Consider the following 27244-nt stretch of genomic DNA (forward strand, 5'->3'; position numbering starts at 1 on the left):
CTAGAGAGCTTCTGAGGGATATCCCAACAATGGGATTCTAAGGTTCTAGCAGTGAAGCCACAACCTTCCTGCCCTGCCTTTGCTGAAATGGGTCTCTAGCTTATTCTCATGTATTCAAGTGGAATGGGTGGGGCGGGAGATTACTGGTGAGCCAGCAAACTGGGCAGGGAGAAGATGACCCCTATGTGTGTCCTTAAGCTAAGAGTCCTGGAGTGGCTCTCTCATCTTCAAATTGCAATCTGTTCTAGTGACCATTTCTCATGGTATGCTAAATATACTCTGGTGATACACTAGATGAACTTAGGTGGCACACGGAGGAACGATTTAATGCAATACAGTTATATTTATCTTCATGTTTATGAGAAACTTTTATCATATAAATAACACATCAAGACCATGATGCCATGGATATAATTGAAAGGGAAAATCTGTCTTCATGCTTCAGGCAGAGAAGCAGAGGGTAAGAAGAGAAATTCCAGGTCCTGGATTTAAGGAAAAGGGAAAACTTAGGAGTGACCCAGAAGTGGCCACAGCATCCTGACACCCTACAGAAGTCAAGTGGGGACCGAGCCACTGAGACAGGAAGTGCTGCTAAGCAGAGTAGAGACTCTGCAAAGCCAGACAGGCCTATGGCCACAGCTCAGGAACCAGCTTGGTGTCCAGCCTGCACAGGATCAGAGGGACACCGATGGCCCAGTGCAGGTGATGAGGAAGGCAGGCCCAACACCACTGGCATTTCCAGGAAGGCCAGTGACAACGCTGACCAGTGCTTTTTCAGGTGTTTGGAACCTTCAGATCCCCTCCAGCTGGCTGTCTTCCTGAAATTTAACAATGACCCCCTTCAAACATGGACAGAGGATACTTCCCTCTTGGGAGAAATTGAAGAGGGCCGGGGAGTCAGAGCCAACTGTACCTTGCTCCATATCTCTGATGTGGGGAGGAGGAACCAGGAGAAAGAGGGGTGATATGGCTAGAAATGAGAAGAGTTCATTTCCTCGGAGACAGTAGATTTGGGGAGTGGCCTGCAGGAAGGCAGTGCCTCAGGAAGAGCACTGGTGGGCTGTATGGCCAGTAGTCATGGCTGTCGTGGCCGTGCACATGCAGGTTCTCAATGAATTTGGGCAGGTAGAGAAACAGTGGGGCAAGAAATGGTGGGTCATTCTGTTTATTAAAGTCTCGTACCTGCAGATGAGCAAACACACAGGGAAAACTGCTTCCCTCTTCATTCAGAGCTCCCAAAGCCCTGACACATTCTCCAGTTCCACAACCTGGAGAATCTTCTCCCATTTCTCCTAGAATCAAAGGCCCCACCAGTCTTCCTCAGCTCTGGTTCCCCATCTGCACACCTTCTCTCTCTGCCAACATGGCTTCTCCTTTAGCGATGTGCACTCTCTCTCTCACTCTGCAAACATGGCTTCTTTCTACCTCTTCTCCTTCTTCTCTGCTCTTCTCAAAACTTTCTGGCTTGAAAACCTCTCCTCCAGCAAATATTGGCAAAAACAATGGCCCCTCCCAAGCAGAAATGCAATCCGCAATTTGCAATCAACTGCTCGGAGGGCAAGCACACACATGGCTGCGCAGCACCATTTTTTAACAATAAAAGTGAGCAAACTCAAAAAATACAAATTTTACAAACTCATTTGCCCAACATGGGCCCCATGGCCCTGGGCTTGAATACAGTACTTACCGGCTGTGTGAATTTTGATGCGTTATTGTAAAAGGTGGATACTTATACCTACCTAATGGGTTGTCCTGAGCATTGAATGAGTTCAGTATCTCATACAACCATAGTTGGGCCATATGTTGTTTTGAAATATAGTAGCTTCCCATTTGTATATCACATTTATTTCCACAATGTTTTTATGTGTACCTGAGTCAGCTTAGTCTCTTATCTTTCTTTCTCCCAATAGACTGCAGGGCTGTTGAGAAAGATCTATTCACAGTCTGCCCTCAAAACATAGTATTAGGAAGCCAGGCCCGGACTGTCTGGTCTGTAGGTGCAATGACAGTGCCTGCAAAGGCCAGGCAGTGACAGGAGCATTTTTTTTTTTTTTTGTATTTTTCTGAAGCTGGAAACGGGGAGAGACAGTCAGACAGACTCCCGCATGCGCCCGACCGGGATCCACCCGGCACGCCCACCAGGGGGCGACGCTCTGCCCCTCCGGGGCGTCGCTCTGTTGCGACCAGAGCCACTCTAGCGCCTGGGGCAGAGGCCAAGGAGCCATCCCCAGCGCCTGGGCCATCTTTGCTCCAATGGAGCCTCAGCTGTGGGAGGGGAAGAGAGAGACAGAGAGGAAGGAGAAGGGGAGGGGTGGAGAAGCAGATGGGGGCTTCTCCTGTGTGCCCTGGCCGGGAATCGAACCCGGGACTTCCGCACGCCAGGCCAACGCTCTACCACTAAGCCAACCGGCCAGGGCCGACAGGAGCATTTTTCAAGGAGTTGCAAAAGCAAACGAGGTGGAGAGAGCAAAATAAATAAGACTGAAGAATGGACTAGGTGACTTCACTGAGTGGTACACTCTGTAGAATAAAAAAAATTTTGAGAAGCTGCAATGGTAAATATATATAAATCTCATGGCAATATTTCCTGAAAAATTAAAGTTAAGGTAGAAGGATTACCCAAAGAGCCAGGGGTTTTGTGCAAATAAACATGGTTTATTTTGGAAGTAAGTATCTTCTAAAATTTTTTGCTGTGTAGATTCTTACAAAATATTTGTAGTAGAGGAGGGGTATATTCTCCTAACCCCAAGTGCTGAGGGGCAAGGACCCTATGCCATGAACAGACCTGTTCAGCTCAGCCTCCTGATGAGGCTGGACGGGCCAAGGCGGGGCTGGAGAGTCTGGGAAGAGAGGTTGGAGGAAGCTAACTACTGTATCGATAAAAAAATAAATGTGTTGGGGGGCGGATTTTGACACGTTATAATATAGATGAGCCTTGAGGGCATTATACCAACTGAAATAATCCAGGCCCAAAAGACAAATGATTGTATGATTCCACTACATGAGGTACCTACAGTCATCAGATTCATAGACAGAAGGTAGAATGGAGGGGCCAGTGTTGTAAAGTAACTAAATTCACAATTCCGCGGGTGTTCATAGAGGCACGTAGTCCAAATAAGTTTTTGAAAGTTTTATTAAAGGAGGAAATTTATTAAATATGCTGGCTGCATATGGCTGACACAGGGCAACAGACCCAAGTTGTACAGCAGCCAAAAACAGTTCAGGGGTTGTTTATATACTTCTAATTATACATGGGAGGGGAGAAAACCTGACATCACGGCATAAGTTATACCTTTTGTTTAGAGATACATACATTAACTACATGCTCTCAGGAGGGGAGGGGTAGTTTCCATAGAGACAGATGCCTGTAAATGGTTCATCAGTATAAGAAAAGATTTTAATTTAATCTTTTTCTTCCTGTACCTGGCTAGCTATTCACCCTTCCCCCATAGGTATGGGGGAAGGTCAGAGAATCCAAGTCTCTTTCCTCTTCTATATTTACAACACAATGCCATCAGCCATCTTAGTTTTAATGCTAATTACACAAGCATAGAAACCACACAAAATCTTTCTGCACACTTAGCCCAAATTAATAAAATGTTCTTTAAACTTCCTAAAATATTAATATTAATTCTGTAGCTTTTGGCACCTTACAACACCAGGGGCTGGGTGAGGGGAGAATGGGGAGTTATTGATCAGTGGGCAGAGCTTCAGTTTTGCCAGATAAAAAGTTCTGCAGATGGATGGTGGTGATGGCAGCACAACTTGAATGCACTTAATAGTACTGACCTGTACGCTAAACATGCTTAGAAGGGAAATTTTAGGTGCTGTGTAAGTTGCAACAATAAAAAATTGGAAAAATAAATTGTGGGCTTTCTAAGGGCAAACTGGTGTCAAGATGAGGACCAGGGAGGAGAGCCAGCAATATGGCAAGAGGCTACCACCAAGGAAACGTCCCCAGTGCGAGACTGGCCAAGGACTTTTAAAAACAAAGCTGTTTAATATTGACCTTGAAGCAGTTTACTGGATTCACAGCAAATCCCCATCCAGCCCCAGCTCTCCATTGAAGCCCATGCACACCAAAGTTTTATAAATGGGGTATTTAGGAAAACCTGGAGGGACTTAATCCATCTGCATTGACATGAGGTGGAGCAGTGCTGCAAGTGTGGAATGGAGCCACGCTCCATGGACTGAACTCAGTAGAGGAAGGAGCTCAGAGCCACAAGTGACCTTGACATTGTAAATCCTCAGTGCCTTCCTCCCTTTCACCTTTCATGGAATTTGCAGAAATCTGAAGGACGATATTGGATTTCCCAGAGGGTCAAGGCCATCTTCTCTGGATCTGAAAAGACAGACACACCCTGGGTGCATCTGAGTCACATTTATATAATGATGCCCCTTTCCTCCTTGATCTTGCCACCCACCATTTTGTTAACCCTTATGCTTTTCAGGAGTGTAACCACAACTTTTGGTGAGGGTTGATGTTTGTAAGGTAGTAGAGAACAGTGGGGATTCTAGAAAAAGACATGTTGGGTTTGGATCTGGGCTCTGTCACTTATTTGATGGCTTTGGACAAGTGACTTCACCTTTTTGAGCTTCAGTTTATTTGTCTCTAAATGGGAATTATAATATTAATGCTCTACTACCTCATAGAGCTTTTGGGAGAATCAACAATATTACCACATATAAAGTATGTAGAACAATTCACAGAGTGTTTCAGGAATAAAGAAATAAAATGGAGTCATTACAGTCAAGCTGCTAAATTATTAAAAATTAAGTAGGCTGAGGCATGAGGAAACAATTATTCTTGTTTTAACTGACCCTGGAAACTTAAACTTTTGAACTTTCTGGTCCTGCGTCAGGACCAGGACGCACATTGGTGCATTGTGTTAATGTCTGGACATACATCAAACCCTCAGTTAATCATCTGAATGACCTCAAGAAGAAAATGTTGCATCATCTAGCCCAGCAGAAATACAAAGGCCATCTTAAATCAATCCAGGGGCTTAGAATGCAGAACTGAACCTACTTTTTACTATTAAGAACCCTCAGCTTTTCTTTCTCCTTTGGAACACTCGGGTGCTGCCTACTCATGTTTTCAGTTTGCAAACCCTAAGACACTTGAGTAAATCTGTGCCATTTATATTCAGCCAAAGCCCCTGAGTCTTTAGGGTCAGTTAACAGTGTTCGTCATTAACTATTACTGAAGTCTCTGCCCCAGTGCCAGGTAGGAATCCAGTAACTGGTGTTGATTATTGGAAGGAGGCCTCTGGGTTCCTGACCTCCGCTCTAACCTACCCAGCACCATGTGTGTCTTCGTTCAAGGAGGGGCAGAGCTTCTTTCTGAGGCTGCACCAGCCACTCTCTGCCCTTGAGGTCTGTGGAACATAAAAGAACCAGGTAAGCCCCATGTGGACAGTGGCCCTCCGGCATTCTCTAAGAGAGCGGGATGGTTCTGTGCAGCTCACCCCTCTTGGGAAATAATCGACCCAAGACAGACCTACTGCCGATAGGAGAGTGGAACTGCCCTCCTAAGGGGAGACGGGATTTTAATAGACTATGTGATAGGAAAGCACGTATTGCTGTGGAGGAGATAGGGACGAAAACAAGCTCGAACTCCGAACTCCGGGCTGGCTCTAGAGCCGGGCTGGCAAGGCAGCTCAGACTCTTCAGCACTCTTCCTTCGGTTTTGACATTTTCTCTTCTGTGCTCTGGCTTAGATGCACCCGGAGAACTTGTGCTTTTCCCACGTGCTCTAAGAGAAGGGGAGGCACACAGGAGAGGGTGAGTAGGAGCCGGGCCCCTACCAGGGAGCTGCCCAGGAGGCTTGGGTAGACCCTTCTCCCCACCCGGCCCAGGCAGATGTGAGAGAGCAGAGGGGGATGCACGACAGCTCCTCCCAGCCCGGCTTCTGCTCGGGACTCTACTGGTGACATCCAGGCAGCAATGATCAATGGAGTGCCTACTTTATGAAGACACTCCGCCAGTCACTCAGGACCCTTACAGTCTAGTGGGGGAGAATACAGTCCATGGGGACACCTGTCTTCTCTCCCCTCCAACCCCCACCCCTCTCTCCCTGCCCTGGTCTGAGGCACCAGGGTGAAAGCGGCAGCCTCCTCCCTCACTTCCCTCATCCCTTCCTGCCCTCCAAGAGCCCGTTCTCCACACAGAAGCCAGAGGTGTCCTGCCCATCCTTCTATAACCCCAGTGCACCCCCATGTACTCTGCATGAGACCACAACCAGGGCCACCTGTCTCGTTTCATTTCTCACCACTGCCTCTAACCCACAGGGCCCCAGTCACCCTGGTCTGCTTACTCATTCACCAACACACCAGGCAGTTGGGATCCCTGCTTGCAGGTGCTCCCTGGGCCTGCTTACAGCTGAATCCTTCCCGCCATTCAGCTGAAGGAGCCCCCCTCCTCACCTTGCCAGTCCTTCTTACTGTCTGTCACAGCCCCCTGCTTTACTCTCCTTGTCGCACCCACCCCCCTCAGTGGTTCTGTGTGTTGTCTGCACTCCTCCTTCCTGGCACACAAGCTCCAGGATGGCAGGAGCTTGCCTGATCTCTTCCCCAGTCATCTCTAGAGCCTGGCCTGTAGGTGCGAAATAAGCTTCTGTTGGATGAATGAATGAGTGAATGGATGAAAGGATGAAAAGGGCAGCTTTCTTGGGCAGAGACCCATCTCCAAGGAGCCTTAAGTTCCCAAGGCATCCAGTCAGGCGGGCCCCCAGTGACCTGTAGCATGGAATCTGACCTGGTTTTTCGCTTTTTGGTGGAGGTGATGTCTTTGACTTCTTCAGGAATTGGCTGTAACCAACACAAAGGAAAGAGGGTCTGGGATGGTCAGGCTGGAGTGCACAGTAGCAGAGTGGCGGGGTGGGTAGGGAGGTGAGGAAGGTGCTCCAGGAAGAGGCAGGAGCCAATCTCCCTGAGCACCAGGAAGCCTGTGTCCATGGCTGGCATCACCCCAAGCAGGACCCTGACAACTGTGACTCCATTGCCCGCTGTGGCCACAGGGAACCAAGGCGCTCCTGTTCCAGGAGCTGTGAGGGAGGCCACTCTACGGGGCCTCCCCCACACCCCCAGGGCCTCTTTTGGCCTCTTGCATCCTCACAGACAGGAAGCCTTCCCCTGTGAGTGGGAAAGACGGGAACCTGCTTCCCTAATGAATTATTTACAAGCATGGATAATGCTCTTATATTATCTTGCATTGGCTTTACACTTCAGCAATGCTTTTTATGCACCTGATGTAATTTTTCCTCCCTAGAACTCTGGGAAGAGGGGCTTTTGAAAGGTAAAACTGAGGCTCACAGATGGGAGGTGGCTTGACCAAGGTCACAGTAGAACCCGCTTCCTCCTGCGCCTCCTCTGGCCTCCCCAAGTGGGAAAGAAAGCCAAGTGCAGGCTGGCACGAGCACCACACTATCCACAAGTCCAGTGAGCAAAGCATATGCCCCTTCTCCCCAAGCCCACCATGCTGCAACTACCCAAAACTTAACATCCCCCCAGTGTGCACCTTCCTGATCTCCTTGCCTAACTCTCCCCACCCTCTCCCTGACTCATTCAAACCCGATTCACCCAGCAGTGCTCTCCAGCTTTATCAGAAATACTCAGGTAATTGTTAAAAGCACCCAGCCCCTGTGCACCCCCTCCCGCCCCACCTCTTAGACCCTCTAGGGACTTTCACTTTTTACAGCTTCCCCTGTGAGTCTGAGTGCCGCTGGGCATACCCATCAGGCAAGGCCCAGTCTGATCCCAGCTCTTCTGCTGCCCAGGCAGGTGACTTTGGGTCATTCAACTGTTTCTGCGCCTCACTTTTCTGTCTGTAAAATGGAGGTGATAGGGCCTCCAAGGGTTGTTGTTGTATAGACTTGAAATATGTACAGCACCAGGGGTGTCAGGCAGACATGGGCATTCAGTACGGCAGGTTCCGGTGCTGACTGTCAGGCCCTACTCACCTGCCTTGTGAGGCCCTCCCTCACCTTCCCTTTCCCCAGCTTGGAATCAATCTTTCTCTCCAGCCAACCAGGGCCCTAATACCGACATAAAGGCCCCACTGCCTGCCTGTGTTCGCATTTCTTCTCAACTGGGTCTTCCCAAAGACCAGGAGCTCTTGGAGGGCCAGCTGCGGCTTCTCCAAGTCTGTCTTGCTGCTGCTGACACAGTCACCCCCCAAGCATCCCCACAGCCGGTGGCTGGAGTCTGGTCTGGCAAAGGGGACCTGTGAGCAGCACAGGCAGCCCTGGAGGGTCTCATGGGAGGGGCTGGCCTCTTCCTCCAGGACAGGCTCAGGCAGCCCCGGAGGGTCTCATGGGAGGGGCTGGCCTCTTCCTCCAGGACAGGCTCAGGCAGCCCCGGAGGGCCTCATGGGAGGGGCTGGCCTCTTCCTCCAGGACAGGCTCAGGCAGCCCCGGAGGGTCTCATGGGAGGGGCTGGCCTCTTCCTCCAGGACAGGCTCAGGCAGCCCCGGAGGGCCTCATGGGAGGGGCTGGCCTCTTCCTCCAGGACAGGCTCAGGCAGCCCCGGAGGGCCTCATGGGAGGGGCTGGCCTCTTCCTCCAGGACAGGCTCAGGCAGCCCCGCCCCTGGCCAGTGTCAGGCTCCCTTCTCGGGTCCCTACTAGCCTCGCATGGGAGGGAGGGCAGGTACTGAATGTGAGGAAACTGTCCCGGGAACAAAGGGGCAGGTGAGGGGTGTCAAGCCTACCTGTAGGGTGCCTGTTGCTTCTCTTGGGGTGGTTCTTGGACTTCTTGGAGCTGGGTCAGGAGTCTTTCTGTTGGGATGGAGGCTAGAGCCTGGGGAAAGAGCTGAGCCACTGCTGTCTGCAGGAGCCCCAGTGCCAAGTCTTTCTCTGTAAGCACAGTCAGGGGACAGTCCTCAGGGGGGTGACCCCAGTCCCCATCCTGGCCCTAGATGGGACATACAGGAAGCAGGGCCTCCAGCAATTCTGCCCAGCCCTGGCCCAGGGCACCTTTCTCTAACACCTTACATTCTGCCCACAAGGCCCATGGGGAGCCCCCCCTTTCCTCCTGGCCCCTGGGTGTGCTGTGTGCCCAGCCCTTCCGCACCTCCCTCCTGGCTCCTCCGGGGTACCTCTAGGGGACCTGCCCCACCCATCCCCTCTTCACTCTCCAGTCAGCTCTCTGGCTGTCATCGCTCCTCACCTTCCCACTTAGACCGACCCTCTACTCTGTCCCAGTGTGTGCAGGTGTGTCCATTCATGTGTTCCTGTGCACATCCATGTGTGTTCTTGGTGCATGTATTTGCATCTGTGTGTGTGTGCGTTTCCCACAGTGGTGAGTGAGGCACTGTGTCTGCTAAAGCTGGTCTTTGGACCTCTCCCCCTGGGTGCTGAAGCCTGTGGTCGGTGTGGAGGAGGGGTCCCTCCTGAGGAGCAGGGTCATGGGAATCCTGCTGAGGAGTGGGAGGAGGAAGCAGCGAGGCCCAGCTGGAAAAGGTTAGTCTGGGGCTGGGAAAAGAAGAGGCTCAGGCAGAAGGCCCTGGGGTGGGAGCTGAATGACATCTGAGCACTGCAGAACCAAGGGATGAGGTCCTCAGGAGCCTCCACTCTGGGCGCGGGGCTGTGTCTTACCCTTGGGAGGAGCGCAGAGTAGCCAGCACTGGATGGAACTTAAGGAGTCTGTTTGCAGGATCTGAGAGAGGAGCTCCAAGATCTGTGGGCAGGAGGACAGCCCCGGTCAGCATGCTGGACGGCGTTCCGGTCAGCATGCTGGACGGCGTTCCGGTCAGCATGCTGGACGGCGTTCCAGCCAGCTGCTCAGGCCCTGCCCCTGCAGTGAGCTCCCAGAGACACACACTTGGCTAGACTGGTCCCCACAGTGATCCTGCCCCCCTTTTGCATGGGACTTTGCTCCCCACAGAAGGCTTGCTCTCCCAACAGCCCAGGAGGAAGATTCTTAACCTCCTCAGTGAGCAGGTGAGGAACGTGAGGACACCTCTCAGGGAGGTTGGGGCGGAACTAACTCTCGGAATCAGATATGTGGAGACCTCCTCTCTGAGCCCTGCTGGCAGGGTTGTACTTTGAAGTCCCTCCCTGGGAAGGCAAAGTCAGAGCTGGACAATCAGCTCCTCAGAGATGCACTGAATCCCGAATGTCCAAGCCCTTGGTGTGGGGATTTCAGGGACCCCACGAGTCTCCCTACCCTGAAGTTCCCAAACTGAGAGGCTGGAGATGTTAGCAAAGAGGCAGGGTGGTCCCTGTGGCCAGCCCGAGGGCCAGGACTGCCTGGCTTTGCTAACTGCTCAGCCTGGGACTCCTTCCCGCTCAGTAGTGTGCCCGCTGTACTCGCAGCTGTGCCCTTGGCCTCTGCCAGCGTTGCTGCTTCAGGCCTCCCCACAGTGTTCTCCAAGGTTCTGAGGAGTGGGGGCCTTGGGAGAAGATCCGGCTCTGTCTTGAAGGGACTGTGGGGGGTTCCCTAAGCCAGAACGCTGATGGCATCTGGGACTGCAGTTGGCTGGAGCTTGAGCCCACGACGGGAGGTGGCACACCTGGCATCCCGGGAAAGTGGGGTTCCCTCTCTTAGGAGAGTCCACTGGAACCAGTGGAGGTCAGAGGGGAACGTGAGTTTGCCTCTCCCCAGGCCTCTGCCTGCTGAAAGGTCCAGCCTTGCCCCCAGGTACACACCCACTAGGGCAACCCCACCCCCACTGTCCCAGGGTCCGACTCCATCCCCCCATCCCACATACCTGCCCTATGCACCCTCCCCAAGGAACCCCAGAACCTACTTCCAGGCTCAGTGAGGCCGCCCGATGGTGGAGAAAACACTCTGCTGCTCCCTCTCTGGGGACCTGAGCCACAGAGGGTCACCTGTCAAGGGCCTCAGCCTCCCCATCTGTGAAACGAGGACCCCAGGCCCTGTCTGCTCTATGCACTTCACTGGGCTGCTTTAAAAGCCTGGTCACAGGCAAGGTATGGAGATGCTGGCTCATGGGCTGGCCTTCCTGGAGAAACACGTGTTCATTTTCACAGGACTCTTACTGCCTGGACCCCCTGGGATGAGTCATGGACTCATCTCAGGCCTTGCTGGGGAAACTTGAATGTGGAGGAGGTGGGCTTTGTGCTTTCTCCTAGAACAGAGCAGACACCTCTCTGAGTGTGAGAAGCTAGGCTGGGACCGGCCTTGCAAGCTGCAGGGTACCACACACCAGTGTGTGGTCTGAGGATACACTAGGCAGGACCTTCATCTCCTAGTAGTTCCCTTCACTAACGTGCCAACTGCCAAGGCTGGAATAGACCTTAGCGGTAACGTGTTTATGCTCCCGGTTTGGCTAGATCATGGAACCAAGGCCCCAAGAGGGGGAAAAGACCTAACAAAGAGAGCATCAGGGGCTGGAATCCCGGCTCCTGACTCCCAGGTCTGGGGCTCTTGAGTCAACAGTCTTAGATGCAACTATCCCTGGGAGAGGCCACACTTTAGAGCAGTTTCTAAGAGTCCTCGTTGGGATTGCTGTAGGCCTGGGAACCATACCACCTTGTTCTCTGCCCTTGGACTAAGGCCTGTCTAGGGCCACAGCCCCCAGCCTTCCCAGGGTCTCACCAGCAGCTCCTGATCCTGCAGTTCATAGGTCTGGACTCCTCCATCTCTGCTTGTAGGGTGGTTCTTTCCGCCCTGGCTGAAGTGGCGGTGCCTGAGGGCTCGGGAGGAAGCAGGGATGAGCCTTCCTGTCTCTGCCGAGTACTTCGCTCCCTGTTCCCGCTGAGGCTCCTCCTGCTGGAAGAAGGTGGCCAGAGACTCCAGGCAGTGGGGGGCGGGGGATATAGGTAGACAGATAGGAGAGAAATACAGAGGAAAGAGAAGAGTCTAGCATTGCAGGGACCCGGGGGTAAACCAGGCCGACGCCACTGAGCCCCAGACCCCCTTCCTGGCTGAGGGCCCTTCCATTACAGCCAGAGCTTTTTCTCCTGGAGCTTCACTGAATGTTGGCCACGCACCATCCTTACTTCCTCCTGAGCAGGCCCTCCCCCCAGCCCATCAGAGATGTGAAACAGTATTCTGTGCCAAGGTCCCCAACAACCTACTTTAATTCCTGGCTCAGCTGCCCCCAGGTCTGTGTCCCACAGCTTGGCATCCTTTCTAGCCCTCAAAACTCTCCTAAGCCAGGCCTGTGGGCACAAGGCCTAGGGTCTCTAGACCCTGAAACTCCAGTTAAGACTGGTAGCATCCTTTTTCCCATTTTAAAGATAAGAAAACTGAGATCCAGACAGTTTAGGTGCGTTGCCCTGAGAGCCATAGTGGGTTAGCTACTGATCAGGGATGAGAATGCAGGTGCCCAACACAAGTGCAGGATAAGCTCATCCACAAATGACCAGGCTGCCCTGGGACCAGTTTTGCTGCCTTCAAGCTGCCTCCCACTTGTCTTTACTGGTCAGCAAATAGCACTCATGAGGCCACCCCAGTCCTCTTTGAAAACCCTCAGTGACTCTCCACTCCTTATGAGATTAGACACTACTAAGTGCAGAAATCAGAACAAGCTGGTCTTGCCCACACGCTAAGTCGGCCCTTTCCACCTTCCCCCCCCCATTGCTGCCCACTTTGCCCTGCACCGAAGCTCCCTGCAGCCTGAAAACGGCCTCTACTAGGACGACCCCCCACCTGTCCTCTTCCGAACTAGGAGTTCTGCTTGGATTTCCCCACCAGCCCGTTCCCACTCCTCGGCCCTTACTGTAGGCCTCTCCTTCCGTTGGTGTTTGCTGGCCCCTCCTTCCCAGTGCCCACAGCAGCGCCTCATGAACCCTTGCTCTTCTGCGGTCAGGGTGACCGCTGTGGGAGGAGTCTCCATACAAAAGGACAGACCCATTGCCTCTCTTCCCAGACAGCTCCTTCATTCTGCACCCACCTCTTTGTTCTTCGGCTCATTCTCCTTGGTGAAGTTGACCACCTGGGAAGCCAGGTCCTTCAACTCCTTCTTCCAGGCCTCTGGGAGAAGGGGATATGATCCTGGCAACCGATGTCTGGGGCCCTTCTCCTTACCCTCCCTGTGGCACCAGGTGCTGGGGACTGTATGTAGAAGAACCTCTCTCCTCCCAGCCTTCCACCTGCATCTTAAAAGGAAGGGTAGGTGGTGCCCTGGGGGAAAGAATTAGGAATTCCACCACTGGTGGGTGGTAGGGTGGGTGTGATGGGGGCTGTTGATGTCATAGTTAGTCTGTGGCTTTACCAGGAGCCATTGGAGAGCATTTGGCTATTTGTACCAAGGTGCAAGTGGTTTAATCTTGCTTTGCCTCTTAGGAAATTGAAGCCCAGATTGAGCTTCAGTCGATATACTAAAATACCTCTCTGCTCCTGGAGAGGGCGGTGCAGAGCACTTTCCACACCTTCCAAACCTCTCTGCCCCGCAGGCTCTCCTAGCTCCTTGCCCCGCCCCGCCCCCAGCAGGAAGGACAAAGCCCTCCGCTGGGGTCTGAAGACAAGTCCTAAATATTTCCCATGTGGCTCCCGTTTAGAGCTGTAAGCCACTTGACTTGCTCCAATCTGCTTGTCCTCTGTGATTAATCCTCAGACACCTCAAATCCAAGCAGGGGCATGTGAGGACTTCAGGGTGGGGGAAAACGCAGATGCCCCGAGCAAATGAGGAGAAAAATGGGGTACCTGACTGGATCCCGTTTCTTTCTCAGGTACCTGCCCAGGTGGGACAGCCCTTGGAGAAAGATGTAACCTCAAGGTAGGTCTGTGGCCCAAGCACTCACCAGAAGAAAGCCGGGGGTCCCGATTGGACTGTGGGTCTCCAACGGGAGCAAAGGTGGTCGGCACCCCCATCAGACAGCGGGATAAGACTATGTCTTGAGGTGAGGGACCCAGAGAGAACTTGTCCCTGACAGCACAGATGAGATGCCCGGTGATATCTGAGAAGGGGGAGAGGTTGTGGGAAGGGGGGCCTAGGGAACCCCAAGAGCTTCAGAGGCTGGGCAGGGAGAGCACTGGCCCCGCCTCTTCCAGTAAGCACAGCCCGGAAGTCATTAGAGCCTGGAGGGCCTCTGCAACCTCCCAGGCCTTGTCCCCCGGGGCACTCAGAGAGGACTGCGAGAGGGTTTGCTCAGGGTCAGGCAGCAAGTCAGGCTTCCTGAGAGCCTAGTCCTGAGGCCCTTCTGGCTTTCTACAACAGGGCAGTGGTTGCAGGTGGAGAATACAGAGGTAAGCCTAAAGAGGGACCCTGGGGGCGGAGGCAATAAGCCATATTCTATGGCAAGAGGGGCCTGCGCTCCACCCACCAGGAGTGAGATTTAGCTAAACCATATGGATAAAACATCTTACCACTTGTGAACCTGAGCAGGGCTGAGTGCCTGGCAGCCTGGAGCTGGAGGCAAACAGTTTATACCTGAGGACTCTTTGGCCTAAGGTCTGTGAGATAGTATATCACTACTAGATATTTTAGCTTTGAGGACCAGCCTGGTTAGACGAGAATGGTTGCTCACTGTCTCCTTCCTGAAACACTTTCCTTTTAGACCACTGACTCTTCTTGTTCATCCCCGCTTATCAGCCACTCCTCATTTTCCCTCCTCTCGGCCTCTTAGCCTCAGGGTTGCTGGGACTCATCCCCAGGCTCTCAGCTCTTGTATCTACACTCTCTCCTGGGCCGTCCTGTCCAGGCGCACCACTTCAAACAACACCCACATGTGACTTGCTCTCACAGTGCTTTTCTCTCCCGTGAACTCCACACCCAGCTGCCTCCTCTGTGCCTCCGTCCAGGTATCTAAAAGGCATCCCACATTTTGTGTCTCCCAGGACCCAGACAAGACTCCTGGCTCCTCTCCCATCCTCCACTGGCGCCTTCTGAAGTCTGCATCGTCCCAGCCAATGCAACTCCAGTTTGCCAGTTTCTCAAGCCTAAAACCTTGGGGTCAGCATTGACTCCTCTCTTCCTCTCACCATCTATTTTTAATCAATCAGCAGATCATGTTGGCTTTATTTTCTGTCTATCTCTAGAGCAGGGCCACTAACTCTTCCACTACTACCTCCCCGGTCCAAGCCACCATCCAGACAGAGGTCAATCGATCCCTTCTGACACTTCTTTGCTCTCAACTTTCCAGTGGCTTTCATCTGACTCAGTGAAATGGCTTACTGATGACTGCAGGGACCACCAAGGCCCACATGATCTGGGCCCCTTGTGCCTCTCAACTGCATCTCCTTTCTCCCCCTTCTTCCTCCGTTCCAGCCACATTGGTTGCTTTGCTGTTCCTCAAACAGAGGCAGGGTGCTTGCCTCAGGGCCTTTGTACTTGCTGTTCTCTGAGCCCGGGACATTTCCCCCCTCATATCCACATGGTTGATTCGTGCCCTCTTTTCTTTTAGTTCTTTGCTCAAAAGTCATGCCATTGGTCAGGTCTGCCTTCTATAGCCCTCCCTGGCACTTAGCACACTCTGACACTTTATTTCCTTATTCTGCCTCGCTAGAGAGCCAGCTCCTTGAAGACAGGGACTGTCTTGGTCATTGTCATGTTACCAGGGTCTGAGAAAGTGCTTGACTCCTACACAGTTCACGCTTGACGGATGAAACGACCCGCGTCAGTGAACAGAGTGCGGCACCGAGGCAGAACACTCGTCCCTTTCTCTGATTTGTCAGATGGGAGAATTGGCGACAAGGGAAATCCTGTAGGGACATGTCTGACCTTGAAGCCTGTCCCTGGGTCAAGTCTTGGCTGGGCCAAGTGCTTGCAGGTGGCCAAACAACTCCACGCCCCGCCAAGTCCCCATCCTCTCCGGGCCCCAGCCTGCAGACACGGGTTGTATCCTCCCTCTCCAGGTTTCAGAACAACCTCCCACCACCTGCCAGAGCCTGGCTCGCCCCAGCCTACCTGGGATGTGGGTCACGTGCTGGGGGTGGGGGTGATGCCGGGCGAAGAATGAGTGGTGGCTGAGGCGGCCGAAGTGGTAGGTGCCTGGGGTGTGGGGCTGGGGGATCCTCAGTGCTTCCCGGACCGCCTTGAAATCCACGATCCCTGGGAGCACCAGTTCTCTCTGCTGCTCGGTGACCCCGTGGCTTCTTGGCCTCTGCTCTGACTTCTCGGCCTTCAGCTCAGCCCTTGGACTGAAGAGGAGGGTCAAGGAGAAGCTAATGAAGCCTCCCGGCAGCAGTGCTTCCCCCAGCGCAGAGCTCAGGGCTTGTTACAAAGTCCAAAAATATTGATACATTCCTGAGACTCCTCGCAGTGTGCTTTCCAGGACCCCCCCCCCCCACACACACACATACACACACATACACACTGGCCTCCAAGCTGGGCCTCCCACAGGGTCCCGTCCCAGGGAGGCTTCTGTCTACCCAGGGGGCCTTAGCAGGGAGTCAGGACCCATTTGAGAGCTCTCAGATGGAATTCCCCAGGACCCCAGTTTGCTCTCAGAAACCATCTCTAAAGCCAGAAAGAGAAGCTATAGACCCACCTACCTACTCATCCAAATACCTGGGTTGGAGCAAAGGTACCTTATATACACCTCTAGAGCCAGAGGGCTGACCCCAGCAGGGGGCTCTCCCCAAGCCAAACTCTTGGCAGCCCAGGAGAAGCCAGCAGGCCCTCCTCTCCCCCCATGCCACGAGGGGCAGTTTTGGCCCAGACTCAGCATTGGAGGCCAAAGCTGGCTCCAAGGCCAGACTACACCATCAAATCCTTTTCCAGTGGGGACCCCTCCCAGGAGATGCCGCTGATGGGGCAGCGCTCAGCGCTGTGACGCTCCAGGGAAGCTTCAAGCTCTTGCTTCGCTTCACTGGAGACAAGCTGTCTCAGGTTCCGTCCTCCACCTTGTACCCATTCCCTCTCCTGAGATGCCGTGCCTCTGCCCCTGGAGGAAGAGGTTGAGGGCCGTCCGGCAAGGATCCAAAGGTGAGCCGTTCTCCACCTGGTGCCTGGCGGGACCACCTGCCTGCTTGCTCTCTGCTTTCCCGTCTCCCGGTGGCCCTGGCTGGAGGGAGTCCCTCTGGAGAACAGGTGCACTCTGGATATGCTAAGCAAGGTGCTCTGCCCTGGGACCCTCTGAGCATTCTGCTGACCAGGCTCCTGAGTTTCCCGTTCCATCCTTGATCACTTCTAAGGGATCTGGGACTCAAAGATATAAAGCAAACCTTCTCTGAAAGTCACAGTCAGCTGGCCTCCCCTAACCCCAACTAACAAAGAAAGTCACCCCTTGAAAGTCCCTGGGATTTTTGTGCTCAGTGCTCCTGGCCCCTGCTACCACACCCTCTCCCCACTCAGGGAGGGTCCCGCCCGTGGCCTGTGGCACCTCAGGCCTGAGAACCCACTGGGGACCTAGCTGACGGCAGTGGAAGGGGAAGGACTGCCTCTCTTGGACCCTTGGTCTGTTGAGTTCCCTCATGTCCACCTTTGTCCCCACCACCTCCTCGGTCAGCAGTGTAGGTATCGGGTCCTCACCTCATCAGTGGTTGTTCAGCCAATTGGGTCCTCACCTCCGCAGCCATTGTGCGGTTTATAACAGAGGGAAGAAGTGCACTTCACACTAGTGCCGAAGATGGATAGCAGGACCCCTCATAGACTGTCAATGGGAATAGAAACTAAAACAGGAACTTTAGTAGAAAAAAATCAAAAAAATCTTGTAAAATTGAGTATTTACATGCTGTATCACCCAGCAATTCCTCTCCCAGGTGTATACCCTAGAGCAGGGGTCCCCAAACTACGGCCCGTGGGCCAAATGCGGCCCCCCTGAGGCCATTTATCTGGCCCCCACCGCACTTCCGGAAGGGGCACCTCTTTCATTGGTGGTCAGTGAGAGGAGCACATTGACCATCTCATTAGCCAAAAGCAGGCCCGTAGTTCCCATTGAAATACTGGTCAGTTTGTTGATTTAAATTTACTTGTTCTTTATTTTAAATATTGTATTTGTTCCCGTTTTGTTTTTTTCCTTTAAAATAAGATATGTGCAGTGTGCATAGGGATTTGTTCATAGTTTTTTTATAGTCCGGCCCTCCAACGGTCTGAGGGACAGTGAACTGGCCCCCTGTGTAAAAAGTTTGGGGACCCCTGCCCTAGAGCACCTCTTGCAGCTGCACAACTGGGGCTATTTGTAAGAATACTCGAACTGTAATGGTTCAGATTAGTAAAATCTGGGGGCAACCCAAATGTCCGAAGGTGGGAGAATGGATAAATAAGCTGTGGTACGTTCAGATGATGGAATATTCTATTGCAGTTTAAATGAATGGACCACAGCAACACAGAGCAATGTAGATGTATCTTACCAATACAGGGCTAAGCCAAGGAAAGCAGGTTGTAGAAGACCTTACAGCCTGAGGTCCTTATTGAAAATAAAGGTTTAAAAGCAAGTAAAATGATCATAAATGTGATGAAACAAGAAAAGAAAAGCAAGGAAACATTAAACACAAAGTTTAACTAGTGGTTATAGCTGAGAGCAGGTGGGGAAGGAAAGGGTTGGGAGAGGAACACATAGGTGTGTTAAGTGGTGATAGTCTAGTTTTTGGTTGGGAGGTGTATTACTGGTGTCCATTATATTTTATTTTATTTTTATTTATTTATTTATTTATTTATTTATTTATTTATTCATTTTTAGAGAGGAGAAAGAGAGAGAGAGAGGAGAGAGAGACAGTGAGAGAGAAGGGGGAGGAGCTGGAAGCATCAACTCCCATATGTGCCCTGACCAGGCAAGCCCAGGGTTTCAAACAGGCGACCTCAGCATTTCCAGGTCGACGCTTTATCCACTGCGCCACCACAGGTCAGGCACTGGTGTCCATTATATTTTAAATAAACTAATTAAATGACATAGATGAAAGATAGGTGTCAAAGCCAAGAATGGTAATTAACCAAATTCTACGGACCTGAATATATACACTTGTATATATATAGCCAAAATGCTGGGGGTTCAGGTGCCAGGGCTGTGGTTGGAAAAAGAGGTCAGTGCATTCTGAGAATAAACCCTCAGAATCACTGAATCTTCAAGTGACCCCAGAGAACCCCCCAACTCCAGGGCCAGCCTTTCATCAAGTTAGGGTGGAGGAGGGGGAACAGTATTGCTTGAGTTCAGGGAAGGAAAGAGACTTTGAGGTCACACAGCAAGGAACAAAGCAACCCAACTCAAAGACTCCTGATTTTTTTTTTCTCTAAAAAGAAAAGCAGTTGGCAGAGTTGAAGGAAACTTTGGACATCCTGGCGACAGGGCTTGTGCTCTAGAATACCTAGAGGCTGCAGGCTTGAGAACAGGGCATTTGGAAGTCCCAAATCACCTGCCGACAGGAAAAGGTAGTCTTTGCAACCAAGACTTTCAAATACTCTTGACTGTGAACACAGTCAGCAGCTCATTTTTACATCATAACCCAATTTTCTTATAGGTGCACATGCTTGTGTGTGTGTGAAACTGAAGCAAAAATATCCTGAAGTAATGCTTACCCTGCTACCTATGATACACACTGATATTTTCATCCTATTTGCATTTTGTAAACGTTAGGTGGGATCCAAGTGATGTTATAAGTCACTAATGGGTCATACCACACAGCTGCTGAAGAGAGGCCAGGCCTGTCTTTCTCCCCACCTCCTTCTCCCCCTGGGATATCTAGGCACAAGCAGTTTAAGCACTCACATCAGTCCTAGGACAGAACTTTCCCTTCCCATCTTGGACCCTCTGGGCCCTCCCCTGGGCCCTAGTCTGGCTCCAGTGACCATTTCCTCCCCTGGAAAGATCTTGGACTCACCAAGGCAAATGCCCATGATAGCATGTGGGTGGGAAGCCCCTGTTGCCTGAGCAGGAAGGAGCAAGAGGACAGTCAAAGGGAAGGCTTGTGAGTTCTGTGAACAGGCCTGTCTGGCTTTGTGACTGCATGAGCCAGGGGTTGCTAGGTAACCCATTACCTACCCCCACCCAGCTTCTCTTACCCCTCCTGGAGGGGCAGGCAGGGCTCCCTGGAGACCCTCTTTCTCTCCAAGCTCCCTGGAGACCCTCTTTCTCTTCAAGCTCCCTCTCTGCCTTCCATTCAGTGCTTCCAACGGGGACCAAAGGAGAAAAAGAGAATGAGGCTCATTTCAGCCAGCGAGAGCAGCAGGCAGAGGGGAAAACTAGCACAGGTTGGTCAGGCTGGGTCCCAGCTTTGTCAGCCTGACCAGGCCAGGGGCCTCCATGGAGGGTCCTGCCTCCATGCATCTTACTTCTGCGGATTGATGGGCAAAATGTTGTCTCTTAGATGGATTGGCATGACCCACTCTAGCCCTACCCTAGGCAGGATTGCTGGGTGGGACGATCCTGGTTTTTCAGTAATGCAGGGGTTTCAAGTAGATTCTGTTACTCTCTAGATATGTCATCTTGGGTAAGTGGCCTGTACAGCCAGATGCAGAATAATGCTGAAATGCTTGGTTCACATCCAGTTCTGTTACTTTCTAGTTGGGTGGCCTCAGACAGTGAACCTGGTGTCTCTGAGCCTCAGTGTCTGTGTCTTTGAAATGGAGATGATACTTGCACTTACTCTCACAGGATTGTTGGGAAGACTGAGTGGTTTAATGTGTATTAAAGTGTTTAGAACAGTGCCTGGCAGCACGTAGGCTCTCTTATTGCTATTACTTTCTCTGAGCCCATAAAATGGGGTACTCTCACCTAGTTCTGGGACCTTTCTGAAGGACAGTGAGCTAATATAAGTGAAGCACCCACTGACCATGTGCATGACACCTAAGAGATGCTCTGGTCACTCATTATGTCTTCTTATTGGTACTGACAGAGGCAGGTCTGCAAGTGGGATAGGTCCGTAGCCTGAGAACTGCTTCGGGTAAGGAACTATTCTCTGAAGCTCAGCTTGGCCACCTGTAAAAGGCAGGTAAGGACGATGCCCAGTCCACAGGGTGGTGGGGAAATCAGGGCAGCTGTTAACTACGGAAAGGCTTGCACATAGCTCCTGATGCTGTCCCAGTGGTGAAGCCTCTGGCCCACAAGACTGATGGTGTTAGGCCTCTCCAAGGGTCTTCCTCCTCACTACCCTGGTTTCCTATAAGTGGCCTTATGCTTTCAGACTCTGTGTCCCTCTCCGGGAAAGGAATGAAAAGCAGGAGGAGAGCTAGAGGCAACCAAAGTCCTTCTGCTGAGGGGTGGGGACTTATCCCACCGTGGGGCACACTGGGGAGTGGCCACTGACCTTGCCCTGGCCCCGAATGCTCCTCCAACCGCACAGGTCGGAATGGTGCTCGGTTCACACCGTGGCTGCTCCTGGGCCTGCCTAGGCAGGAAGGGGCGGCTCCTTTGAAACCATCCTGAAAGCCCCCTCTTCCATGCTTCTGGGAATCCTTATGACTGTTATGATAAATAACAATCTGTTTGAAAGAAGGGAGGGCTCTCTTCCCTCCTGACCAGCCCTGCCTGTTGCTCTGAGCTCACCTCAGGACCCCTGCCCAGTGCGCAGCACAGCTGAGGGTAAATGCCACACCCTCCCCACTGCTCTGAGCTCACCTCAGGACCCCTGCCCAGTGCGCAGCACAGCTGAGGGTAAATGCCATACCCTCCCCACTGCTCTGAGCTCACCTCAGGACCCCTCCCCAGGGAGCAGCACAGCTGAGAGTAAATGCCACACCCTTCCCACTGCTCTGAGCTCACCTCAGGACCCCTCCCCAGGGAGCAGCACAGCTGAGGGTAAATGCCATACCCTCCCCACTGCTCTGAGCTCACCTCAGGACCCCTCCCCAGGGAGCAGCACAGCTGAGGGTAAATGCCACTCCCTCCCCACTGCTCTGAGCTCACCTCAGGACCCCTCCCCAGGGAGCAGCACAGCTGAGGGTAAATGCCACTCCCTCCCCACTGCTCTGAGCTCACCTCAGGACCCCTCCCCAGGGAGCAGCACAGCTGAGGGTAAATGCCACTCCCTCCCCACTGCTCTGAGCTCACCTCAGGACCCCTCCTCAGTGCTCAGCACAGCTGAGGGTAAATGCCACTCCCTCCCCACTGCTCTGAGCTCACCTCAGGACCCCTCCCCAGGGAGCAGCACAGCTGAGGGTAAATGCCACTCCCTCCCCACTGCTCTGAGCTCACCTCAGGACCCCTCCCCAGGGAGCAGCACAGCTGAGGGTAAATGCCACTCCCTCCCCACTGCTCTGAGCTCACCTCAGGACCCCTCCTCAGTGCTCAGCACAGCTGAGGGTAAATGCCACTCCCTCCCCACTGCTCTGAGCTCACCTCAGGACCCCTCCTCAGTGCTCAGCACAGCTGAGGGTAAATGCCACTCCCTCCCCACTGCTCTGAGCTCACCTCAGGACCCCTCCCCAGGGAGCAGCACAGCTGAGGGTAAATGCCACACCCTCCCCACTGCACCTCTCTTTTCTTTTTTAAAGGAATGATGGGCAGTTCTTTTTTTAAAAGATTTTATTTATTGATTTTACAAAGGGGGGCTAGTGAGAAGTATCAACTCTAGTTGCTTCACTTTAGTTGTTCACTGTTTGCTTGTTGCTTGTCATATGTCCTTGATGGGGAGAGCCTAGGGTTTCGAACCGGTGGCCTCAGCATTCCAGGTCAACACTCTATCCACTACACCACTACAGGCCAGGCCCGATTGTACCTCTTAACCCTTCTATGGTATCATTTAGAACTGGACACCTGGTCTGCATGCGGATTGCAACTGGGGGACAAAGGGGGGATACCTTAGGGACTGCCTTCAACACTGCTTTGTAAGGATTGTAGAAGAATTGTCGAGAAAGCCTTGTGACATCTTTCTTTGTGCAGTGTCAGAAAAAGCAGAGAGATTCTGTCTGCCTGGAAACAGTTTGAGTATAGCACCCCTGCCTGGATGCCTCAGTTATAAGAGAAGCGATGTAAGATTTCATGGAGCACTTCCTACATGCCAGGCACTGTGCTGTATCATCTCATTTAACCCTACAGATGCGGAACTGATGGTCAGGGAAATCCTGTTATGTATATTGTAAATATATTCTTCACTCTGTAATTTGCTCTTCTGTCTCCAAAGGCAGTCTTTTGATGTAGAAAAATCTCTAATTTTAACATAGCCCAATTTATTACTCTCATCCTTAAAGATTAGTGGTATATGTGTCCCATTCTTAGCCTGCCAAAGGCTATCTCTTGTATTATTATATTTTCCAGAAGATTTACTGTTTTACCTCATATTTAGATACCAATCTGGGGTTAATTTTTTTTCTTTTTCTTTTTCTTTTTTTTACAGAGACAGAGAAAGAGTCAGAGAGAGGGATAGACAGGGACAGACAGACAGGAACGGAGAGATGAGAAGCATCAATCATTAGTTTTTTGTTGCACATTGCAACACCTTAGTTGTTCATTGATTGCTTTCTCATATGTGCCTTGACCACAGGCCTTCAGCAGACCGAGTAACCCCTTGCTTGAGCCAGCAACCTTGGGCTCAAGCTGGTGAGCTTTTGCTCAAACCAGATGAGCTGGGCTCAAGCTGGCGACCTCAGGGTCTCGAACCTGGGTCTTCCGCATCCCAGTTTGACACTCTATCCACTGCACCACCGCCTGGTCAGGCTGGGGCTGATTTTTGTGTATGGTGTAACATAGGGGTCAAGAGCCACATTTTTATTCATAAAAATATTCTTTCGATCCAGCGCCATTATTTAAAACACATCATATCCTGCTTCTCTGCAGTATCATATTTATCAAAATTCAAGTGTCATATGTGTGAGACTGTCTCCAGACTCTGCTTTTCCGATGTTCTTTGTCTACCATTCCACCAATACTAGTCTAACTGTCCTTTTAAATACATCTTGATATCCAGTGTTAGACTTTGTCAGGAAAATGCATTTTCTCCTCCATTCTCAATCTGCTGATACCACACCCAGCAGTTCTCCCTATCAGCGGACACCAACTAGGTGTTCTACAAGTTGAACTCAATTCTGACACTATCTACTTAGAGATAACATCAGGTGCCATGGGTTAAAGGTCCTGCAAGACTTCCCCCTTTCAAGCACCAGTAGCAAGTTCAGTTTGTCACCTATACATCTGACTGACCAATTATAACTTGGGTTCCCATGATTCCCTCCTTTGGTTCAATCATTTGCTAGATGGCTCACAAAGTTCAGGGAAACATTTACTTACGTTGCCAGTTCATTATAAAGGCTATTATGAAGGATACAGACGAATAGCCAGATGTAGAGGTACACAGGTAAGGTCCAGAAAGGTCCTGAGTGCTGAAGTTTCTGTCCCTGTGGAACTAAGGGGCACCCTGCCCCAGCACACGCATGCATTTACCACTCTGGAGGCTCTCCAAACCCTATCTCTTTGGTTTTTACGGAGGCTTCATTGCATAGATAATAGATTAAAACCATTGGCCATTCAACCTCCAATCCCTTTCCCCTCCCCAGATGTGGGGGAGAGCTTGAAAGGTTCCCTTGGCAACCAAAAGTCATTTCATTACCATAAACCCAGATGTGGTTGAAAGGGGTTTATTATGCATAAAAAAAGATACCTTTATCTCTCCAATGACTTAGGAAATTCTAAGGGTTTAAATATATATCCTGAAGACCAGATATATATTTCTTATTTAAATCACAATAGCACTGACTTCCAGCTTTGTTTTTGTTTGTTTGTTTGTTTGTTTTTGTGATCAAGACAGAGAGAGGGATAGATAAGGACAGTCAGGAAGGGAGAGAGATGAGAAGCATCAATTCTTCCTTGCGGCACCTTAGTTGTTCATTGATTGCTTTCTCATATGTGCCTTGGTGGGGGTGGGGGGTGGGGAGGGGCTATGGTAAACCGAGTGACCCTTTGCTCAAGCCAGCAATCTTGGGCTCAAACTGGTGAGCCTTGCTCCTTGCTCAAACCAGCTGAGCACATGCTCAAGCTGGTGACCTTGGGATTTCAAAACTGGGTCCTTCGCGTCCCAGTCCAATGTTCTCTCCATTGTGCCACCGCCTCGTCAGACCAGCTTTGTTTTTTAAGATTTTTAGCTACTCTAGTTCTTTTCCCTGTCTATATAAATTTTAGAATACCATATTCCCCCATGTATAAAACACACCCTTTTACAAAAAATTTGGGGTCTAAAAACTGGGTGCATCTTTTATAGTGGTTGTAGATTTTTTTTACTTGCATTTCCCACTTTTTCTCGCTTGTTTTTGTGCTCATTGTTGAAGAAGTGATTTGTCATCAGACACAGATGAGGACAAGCTAATGGATGGAAATTTTGACAGTGATGAGGAGTTGTATGAATTTTATGATGAATAAAACGAGTTCAATAACTTTATGTAATACTTTTTTTTTTTCAAATTTCAGGCCCCCAAATTAAGGTGCGTCTCATACATGGGAGCACTTTATACATGGAGAAATATGGGTAATCTTTATCTATACAGTATCTACAAAAATTTTTGCTGGGATTTTTTTTTTTTTTTGTATCTTTCTGAAGCTGGAAACAGGGAGGCAGTCAGATAGACTCCCGCATGCGCCCGACTAGGATCCACCTGGCACGCCCACCAGGGGGCAATGCTCTGCCCATCCTGGGAGTCGCTCTGTTGTGACCAGAGCCACTCTAGCGCCTGAGGCAGAGGCCATGGAGCCATCCCCAGTGCCCCGGCCATCTTTGCTCCAATGGAGCGTTGGCTGTGGGAGGGGAAGAGAGAGACAGAGAGGAAGGAGAGGGGGAGGGGTGGAGAAGCAGTTGGGTGCTTCTCCTGTGTGCCCTGGCCGGGAATCGAACCCGGGACTTCCGCACGCCAGGCCGATGCTCTACCACTGAGCCAACCGGCCAGGGCCTTTGCTGGGATTTTAATAGGAATCAAGTTAAACCTGGATATCTATTTGAGGAAAATTGATTCTTCCAGACCATGAGTATGGTATGTCTTTCTATATATTTAAATCTTCTTTGATTTCTTCCATAATCATTGTGTAGTTTTTAGCATGCAAAACTCATACATATTCTGTTAAGTTTTTTTTGAGCAATTGTAAATGGTATTGTATTTTTAATTTCAATGTTGATGTGCGCATTGCTAGTCTACAGATTTTTGTGTGTGTGTGACAGAGACAGAGAGAGAAAGAGACAAAGAGAAGGACAGACTGACATGAAGAGAGAGAGAAGAAAAGCATTAATTCTTCATTGTGGCACCTTAGCTGTTCATTGATTGCTTTTTCATATGTGCCTTGACCAGGCGGCTATAGAAGAGTGAGTGATCCCTTGCTCAAGCCAGTAACCTTGGGTTCAAGTTGGTGAACTGTGCTCAAACCAGATGAACCCATGCTCAAGCCAGCGACCTCGGAATTTTGAACCTGGGTTCTCTGCATCCCAGTCCGATGCTCTGTCCACTGTGCCACTGCCTGGTCAGGCTGGTCTATAGATTTTTTTTAAGTTTATTTATTTATTCATTTTAGAAAGGAGAGAGAGAGGGAGAGAGAGAGAGAGAGGAGAGAGACAGAGAGAGAAGGGGAGGAGGAGCAGGAAGCATCAACTCCCATATGTGCCTTGACCAGGCAAGCCCAGGGTTTTGAACCGGTGACCTCAGCATTTCCAGGTCGACGCTTTATCCACTGCACCACCACAGGTCAGGCCTGGTCTATAGATTTTTGTATGTTAATTTTGTATCCTGCTACCTTGTTGTACTCACTAATTAGTTCTAGAAGAGACGTAGATTTTTTGGGATTTTCTATGCAAAAAATAATATCATCTGCAAATAGGGAGAGTTTTATTTATTTGTTTCCAGTCTGTGTGTTATTTCCTTTTCTTGCCTATTACACTAGCTAAAACTTCTAATATTGTGGCACGAAGGGCACCAGGTGTTAGCAGCCTCAGTACTTGAGTTTTGGCTAGGAAAGAATTCAGAGCCAAGACTCAAACTATAAGAGAAAGTTCATTTAGAAAGTCACTGAAGGAGAAGAAGTGAGTTGTAGAAGAAATGGGCTCAGAAAACAAGTTAAAGAGCAAAAGAAGGAATCTTTGAAGCTTATGAAAGAAAAAGGTAATAGTAACTCACGAGGAGTGAGGGGAAGAGTAGGAGGACAGGAAAGGCACAAGTACAAGTGTCCTCCCCAAAGAGAGAGTGCACTGGGTCCTCCATCCTAAGGGCTTTTAAGGGTGGAAATTTTAGGGGTGGTCACAGGGCAGGATCTCAATAGAATATTCATCAGCTTTCCAGGTGTGTCCTTTCGGGTTGTCTCCACTGATTGGTTGGCAGCAGGTAGGGGGCCATTAGTCAATGCAGCTGGTCCTGAGATTAGCTTGCCTAGTTTTGCTGCTTCTCTGGGTCTGGAGCTGAAACATACTTGAGGTCTACATGATGCAGGTCAAATTTAATTGTCTTGCAGACTTAATGCTTAAGAGATTGATCATGCAAGGACTCCCATGTGGC

At 50.9% G+C, this 27244-nt stretch overlaps 1 protein-coding gene across 1 annotated transcript in view; it reads right to left on the reverse strand.

Annotated features, from left to right (window-relative positions):
* Positions 1-3267: 3267 nt before the first annotated feature.
* TBATA (thymus, brain and testes associated) overlaps positions 3268-27244 on the reverse strand; it is a 43174-nt gene continuing 19197 nt past the window's right edge. The window contains exons 2-10 of the mRNA XM_066243302.1: positions 17381-17532; positions 15815-16047; positions 13710-13865; positions 12860-12939; positions 11560-11730; positions 9594-9675; positions 8708-8852; positions 6757-6809; positions 3268-5755 (exon numbers count right to left, since the gene is read on the reverse strand). Of these exons, the coding sequence (XP_066099399.1) occupies positions 5670-5755; positions 6757-6809; positions 8708-8852; positions 9594-9675; positions 11560-11730; positions 12860-12939; positions 13710-13865; positions 15815-16047; positions 17381-17427 (1053 nt within the window). The 5' untranslated portion in view covers positions 17428-17532 and the 3' untranslated portion in view covers positions 3268-5669. The remainder of the gene's footprint in view (positions 5756-6756; positions 6810-8707; positions 8853-9593; positions 9676-11559; positions 11731-12859; positions 12940-13709; positions 13866-15814; positions 16048-17380; positions 17533-27244) is intronic.

The sequence above is a fragment of the Saccopteryx bilineata genome, chromosome 9 (assembly GCF_036850765.1).
Source record: "Saccopteryx bilineata isolate mSacBil1 chromosome 9, mSacBil1_pri_phased_curated, whole genome shotgun sequence".
NCBI classification, from domain to species: domain Eukaryota; kingdom Metazoa; phylum Chordata; class Mammalia; order Chiroptera; family Emballonuridae; genus Saccopteryx; species Saccopteryx bilineata.